At 40.6% G+C, this 6,367-nt stretch overlaps 1 protein-coding gene across 2 annotated transcripts in view; it reads left to right on the forward strand.

Moving 5' to 3' along the window:
- Positions 1 to 468: 468 nt before the first annotated feature.
- The window catches only part of LOC108747795 (protein kinase C, brain isozyme), a 66,248-nt gene continuing 60,349 nt past the window's right edge, over positions 469 to 6,367 (forward strand). Inside the window, exons 1-2 of one of the 2 annotated variants that reach the window (XM_018485574.1) lie at positions 469 to 743; positions 1,678 to 2,072. In XM_018485574.1, coding sequence (XP_018341076.1) covers positions 1,876 to 2,072 — 197 coding nt within the window. In that variant the 5' untranslated portion in view covers positions 469 to 743; positions 1,678 to 1,875. Of the gene's footprint in view, positions 2,073 to 6,367 lie in introns of both variants that reach the window. The other variant, XM_018485575.1, reaches the window with a different exon arrangement.

The following is a 6,367-nucleotide window of genomic DNA, read 5'->3' on the forward strand; positions in this document are numbered from 1 at the left end:
GAGAGAGAGCCTAGGAAAGCAACACACACACACACACACACACACGTGCGCGCGCGCAAAAATCAGGATATAGATGGACGAAGGCAGAGGTCGAGCTTCCACCACCATCATCACTACTACCAACTACCACCAGCACTCTCCCTTCCATCTCGTTGCTGCTGCGAGTCTGCAGGGCGCATCTCGCGCAAAAAAGAGAAGTAACAAGAAAAAAGCATGGACTTGGACATCCACAGGCTAGAAAAATAGGAAGGAAGGAAGGAAGGAATCGAAGTAAGAAAGCGGGAAACATCATACAACTTCTCCCTTTCCAGCTTTTCTGACACCATCCTGTCATCTTTCTTCCTCGCTCCGATCTCATCGCCGTTGCGTGCGGCTCGTGGGTGACGGGTCTCGTGGCCGCCACCGGCCACCGTTGGTCGCATGTCGATATTCGAGTGCGCAGCGCAGGCTGAGCAGTGGCTGTGCCGAGCCACTGCGCCGAGAGTCTAAAATTATCGGGTAACCCGCGCGCGCTCGCGCGGCCGAAGGGGGAAGAGAGAAAAGAACAGACTATACGGAGGCGCGGTAGTCACGGCGTTGCACTGCGCCGAACGGACAAGGACGGTCCGTAAACGTAAACGTTGGGAGGTGGGGTTGGCGGGAGGAGGCGGCGTCGCGCGGAATAGAGGGAGACGGTAGAATCGCGCAGAACCAGGTGCCTGGACGACGAAGGCTCGCGACGACGACGACGGGGAAGACGCGAGGTAGTCGCGATAGTCGAGGGAGCGAGACGAGAAATCAGAGCGAGCGAAAGTGAGAAGAAGGAAGTTGTCAAGAGAGTGAGAGAAAGATACGGAATAGTGAGAGCGACAAAAGGGAAAGGTGGGCGTTAGACAGGGAAAACTCGAGATCGTCCGACAGAGGGAGTGAGTAGGAAGAGGGACGAAGTAGGTGCAAGTGTGTAGCAGGAGTAGTATGTATTTGTTATTACGAGCGTAGTGGGAGAAGAGGGGAAAGTGGGGAAACGAGAAGGTGCGCACTTCGCGGGAGGAAGAAAGAGAGAGAGAGAGAGACATATATATATATATACATATATATTAGACGGAGTCAAGCGACCGGTGCTGAAAGAGAGAAGGTAATATAGTACTATTGTAGAGCAACGGAGATAATACGAACTAAAGGGAGGAATAGACTCCTGCGTGAAGTCGAAGCGGGACGAACGGGAGAGAGAAGGAACGCGAGAGCATAACGCCCGGTGGAACCGTGAGTGGGAGGGAGCCGACGGAGTAGGGATAGCCGTCGTACGTCGGTCGGACCGACGTGTCGTCGAGAGAGAAGGTGCGAGCTCCAGAAGCGGTAGAAGAGTACGTTATCTAACACCTAGACTCGATCGGACGTCGCGGGCTCGAAAGAACCACGCGCGCCGACGTCGTTTCTCTTTCTCTCTTTCCATCTCCTTCTCGCTTTCTCCAATTCTCCCCACCCTCTCTGTCTTTCTCTCTCTCTCGCTCGCTCGCTCGCTCGCGCTCCCTCCTCATCGTCCGTCAAGCGTCGCGCGCGCGAGACACACCGTCGTCGGTCGTCGGAGCCGTGTGACAGCTCCCGCGTGCGGTCTCCACTCTCCGTACCGAGTTCGATCGTCGTAGCAATTGCGGAACGAACCGCGCGCGCGTAACCGAGAGAAATCCCTGAGAGTAGAACGCGGGCATCGTTAATCTGACTGAGGTTCCGGAATCCGGGGAGGCCGGCGTCATCCTCGGTGACGAGCCGCCCGCAAGTGGCACGGGACACCGTCGACTCGCTGTCGGCGAGTCGATTCGTCCGTCGATCGGCCAGTCAGCGACGGTAAGACAGTAACAACAGCAGCAACAGCCAGTCGGTAGCAGCGGCGGAACCATGGCGGATGACCAGGAGAACAACACGTGCGAGGACTCCCTCGGGACCGGCGACGCCAACACCGCTTTTGCCAAGAAATTGCGTGGCCGGAAGGGCGCCCTCAAGAAAAAGAATGTCTACATGGTCAAGAATCACAGCTTTATGCCCCGATTCTTCAAGCAGCCCACCTTCTGCAGCCATTGCAAGGACTTCATATGGTAAGTTCAAACACCTTTGAGACCGGGATCCATAGACGTTGCTCGAGATTCGATATGGTCTTAAGCTTAATGCTCGAGATGTCATGAATCAATCAGAAAGCCGTATTAGCATCTTAAGACATTGCTTGAGATGATCTTGAGATTAAGAACGGACTATGGATACCGATCCTTTGTGTCACGATTCTTTGTGATTTTATTATCTTCAACTTATATGATGTCTGTTGTTTATTACTGGTAGCCTCGATCGGATGCTCCGATTAGATACATTGAATCTCTTTCTCTTTTTTACATCTATGATATAATGAAAAACGATGACTTATTTGGTAAAATTAATCAAGGAAGGACATTATATCGTTTTTAAGATAACACCTTTGTTGAGTATATAACGGAATACAAACAAAAAATTGTTGTTTTGAAAGATAATGATGCTATCGTCTCCCAAAGATGTGACTTCAGACAGAGACAAGACAATGTATGGGTACAATTTGCAAGCAGTTCTTTCCCGAATTCTCCGAAACGCTGCGCGCGTTGCTATTCGTATTTTCAGCTTTGTGACCGTTACAGTCGTTACTATCATTAGACTCTTATTATTTGAGAACGTTCCCAAGAATAACGACGACGATGGACTGGGTGCGCACTGGCACGCTTTGGCTCTTCATAAATGTATCTATGCGTCGGATGCGTTCCAGTAACGATCGAGTTTGCATCCCCGGGAGAAGAGTAGGTGAACGCCTCGGCGAGAAACTCATCACGAAACGGCTTGCATCGACAGGTCTGCTCCGACCAGGAATGTTCATGAGATTTTATCCCCGGTCGATTTGAACAAAGACGATCGACATCGCTTATTTTGGGAGCGTTCCATTTGGCGCTCATAAAGCTTATGATTGTCATTTGTCCTCGTTAAAAATTTGACAAATAACCCATAAGATAAATGTAGACTAATTAGTAGACAGTGACCCAATTATTGGACGAAATGACAAGAATTTTAAAACTAAGCTTTTAATGATATGTACGACTCTAAATAAACTCATTGTTTATAAAAATTTAATGCGAATTTATTTGAAGTCGTACGTATCATTGAAAGCTCAATATTTAAAATTTTTGTCATTTTGTCCAATAATTAAGTAAAGTCGACTAACATTTATCTCACAAGATAAATCGTTCCAAAAATATTACAGCAATATGTTGCAACGTTCCAGCAATATTGTAGTAACATTGGGAGTATTGCAGCAGTATTGTTGCAAACTTCTGTATGGGAACAAAGACGAAATAATTCAGTTCTAAGAGAACTGTGAGCAGCCAATGGAACGCAGCTATAATTTCAATCTTATCCCCCGACGGCATTTAAATTTATGAGTTTAAACCGCCCGAAATTATACACATTCTCCTTCCTTGTTCTTTGGAAGATAAAGAGTTAGTTTTTTAGTCAAAAAAAATCTATGAATATTTTTTCTCTACAACGATGTCTTTTCCTTTTTTGCTCTTTTTAAAGCAATGACCTGACAATGTACACTAAAAAAAAAATGTAGATAAGCCTTTTTGTACGGCTAGTTTTTTGTATGGCAACTATAATTGACATGGTCGTTGCTTTATTTGGATATTTGACGTCAACCATCGGGAACGATCGGTTATGTGATTATCAACGGTACTAATTTTTGCCTCATTTATTTATTTATTTTTTTTCATCTTTTGTCATAGATTTTTGCGCAGCGAGTTTTTATTTACAATCTCATGCGTAACGAGAGACTGATAATCTCTGTGCTGGTACATGGAATGATGCGCTATTCTAAAATTAGTATTCAATTAACATTGATGCACAGCAACGGAATTCATGAATACCACTTGAATATCTCGTTTGCTCTAATACCTCTATTCCATATATATTGTATCCGATATTCTCTTGATTGTCGAAACGAAAGTCGCGTGTAGAAATTTTCACGATGAAATTGCGCGATTGTTCATAACATAATGGAGAAAAAACATGGGAGGGAGTTCTCTCTCTCCCCTCCTTCTTTCTTCTTTCTCTCTCTCTCTTATCTCTCTTCCTCTCTCTCTCTTATCTCTCTTCCCACCTCCACTAGATCGTTAATCAGCTTTTGTACATGCTATCTACTACTAGCCACCTCTGGACCTTCGATGGCATATTGATAATAGAGTTTGGGGTTAATTATAAGTAGAGATACTCGATTTCCCTTAGGGTAATGCAGTCTTTTTCAGTTAACTTTGCTCATTTTCAATCATCTACGCGATTAACGAAATGTTGCTTTTTGATCCCTTGATAAATTACAAGTATACATCTATTGATTGAAAAACGCAGAAAATACCTTCTTACCTGCAAAATTTATAAACTGAACAATTCCTTTCTTGTTCGTATACAGGAAGAATATCAATTTTTGATTGACTAATTTGTCGTGCGAAAATCAATTTGCGTGAGTCTCGTTCAGTGTATTCAGAACTTTATTACTTTCTTTTTGCAAGTACCCACCATCGATATTGCGATTCTTCTCATGTCGTGATGATACGATGAGATATATCCGTCCATCTTCTTCTTCCAGTCGAGACAGACAGATACATAAATTCAGTTAATAACGCTTTCGAACCGACCAGTCGAGCGGTTTGATTAAACGATCCGTCCTTGACGCACTTACGCTGTTCTTCCTCTGTCTTCCGAATTAGAAACCTCGTTGTGAGAAGTGACGGCGCCGTTTCTTATAAATGTATGCATACGTGCGTGCATACGCACGTGCCGACCTCCCATCGCTCTTTCGCGGTTGGACCCTCGGCTCGTGAAACCTCCGATTTAATGATAAAAAAACCCTCGGGTCCGTTCTGGTGACATGTGTTATAATTGGCTTCTTTACAACATGCAATTATTGTTCTATATCTTTACGTCTGAAAGAAATTGAAAGTTTTATGTTAAATGTAATTACGCGAATTTTTTAAATATAAAAATCAGAATTATTTAAAGCAATCTGAATTTGTTGTGAAATTATAATAGTGCAATTGTAAATTGAGGCTATTACTCTGATAGTAAAGAGATAATATAATACTAAAGTGATTTATAGTGTATATCGGGATTCAAATTGCTGGATCTATTCATAAATTTAAATATGCGAGTCTCTCTCGTTTTAAATTAATAAAGACTTCTATATTAAATTATAACATTTCTATGTAGACTATTTCTTTTATTAAATTATGAAGATTTCTATAGAAACTATCTCTCTCGTATTAAACTTCTACTAAAGACTTCTACATTAAATATATTATAAGACTTCTAAGTAGCTGTATCTTAAATATTAATATTAAATTATATATAAATAGAACATTATTTATAAATAACTTATTTATAACAGTTTCTGAGATTTTGTATATTGTTTTGTATATTAATATGAATGAAATTTCAAATAACTGTTATATATGATTCGGATATTTTATATAAAGTACTTATTTTCTTATTGTCATTTAGGTTTCTCTATCTTTTATTGAATGTATACATTTGACAAAAAATAGAATAACCTAAATGACATTAATAAAATAACTACTTTACGTAAAATATCAGAATTATCCATATAAGCAGCCGTTAGAAATTTCGTTCACGTTGTTTCAATCGATTCCCATTTAAATTGGAAGTTCTGTAAAGGGATGGAAGGACGAACGTAACGTCTATGCATAAATCCCTTCTATTTCGAATTCACAGAATAGTATTGGTTGTTTCCATTCGAAGATATTGATGGGATACGTTGACATCTATGACGTCGGAATAGATAGGAGAGGCTCATTTGGATATTTCATACCATATTCGTAACGATAACGACCAATGCCATTCTCTGATTTATGACTAGGAAGATTAACGACTTTTTTAAACAATTTTTTGTTGAAATAATTTTATATATTCGAACGTATGCTCAGATAAGTTTACTAAATTTTTAAATTAAATATATTCATTAATGTATTCGTCCTTATTTAATAAAGTTTTTTTATTTATCCAAGAAATATCTGTAACTGTGCTGTTTATCGCATAAATTAACGTCAAATGCGTTTTGGGAAAAGGTTCATAAATTATACTGTCAAATAAAAAGTATAAAAAAAATAATCCCTTCTTATTTATGAGACGCTAAATATAATTTCGTTTGCCAAATAGTTCTATTACATTTTAATTTTAAGAAATTTGCAGCTCAAGTTGCAAAAGAACTGTTGTTTTAATATATTTTGTATTGTAATTATAATATTTATAAGTATATGACATGTTAAAAACATTTGTTTCGATTATGATTAAAAAATATAATATTTGTAAT

This window comes from Trachymyrmex septentrionalis, unplaced genomic scaffold, assembly GCF_001594115.1.
Source record: "Trachymyrmex septentrionalis isolate Tsep2-gDNA-1 unplaced genomic scaffold, Tsep1.0 scaffold20, whole genome shotgun sequence".
Taxonomy (NCBI): Eukaryota; Metazoa; Arthropoda; class Insecta; order Hymenoptera; family Formicidae; genus Trachymyrmex; species Trachymyrmex septentrionalis.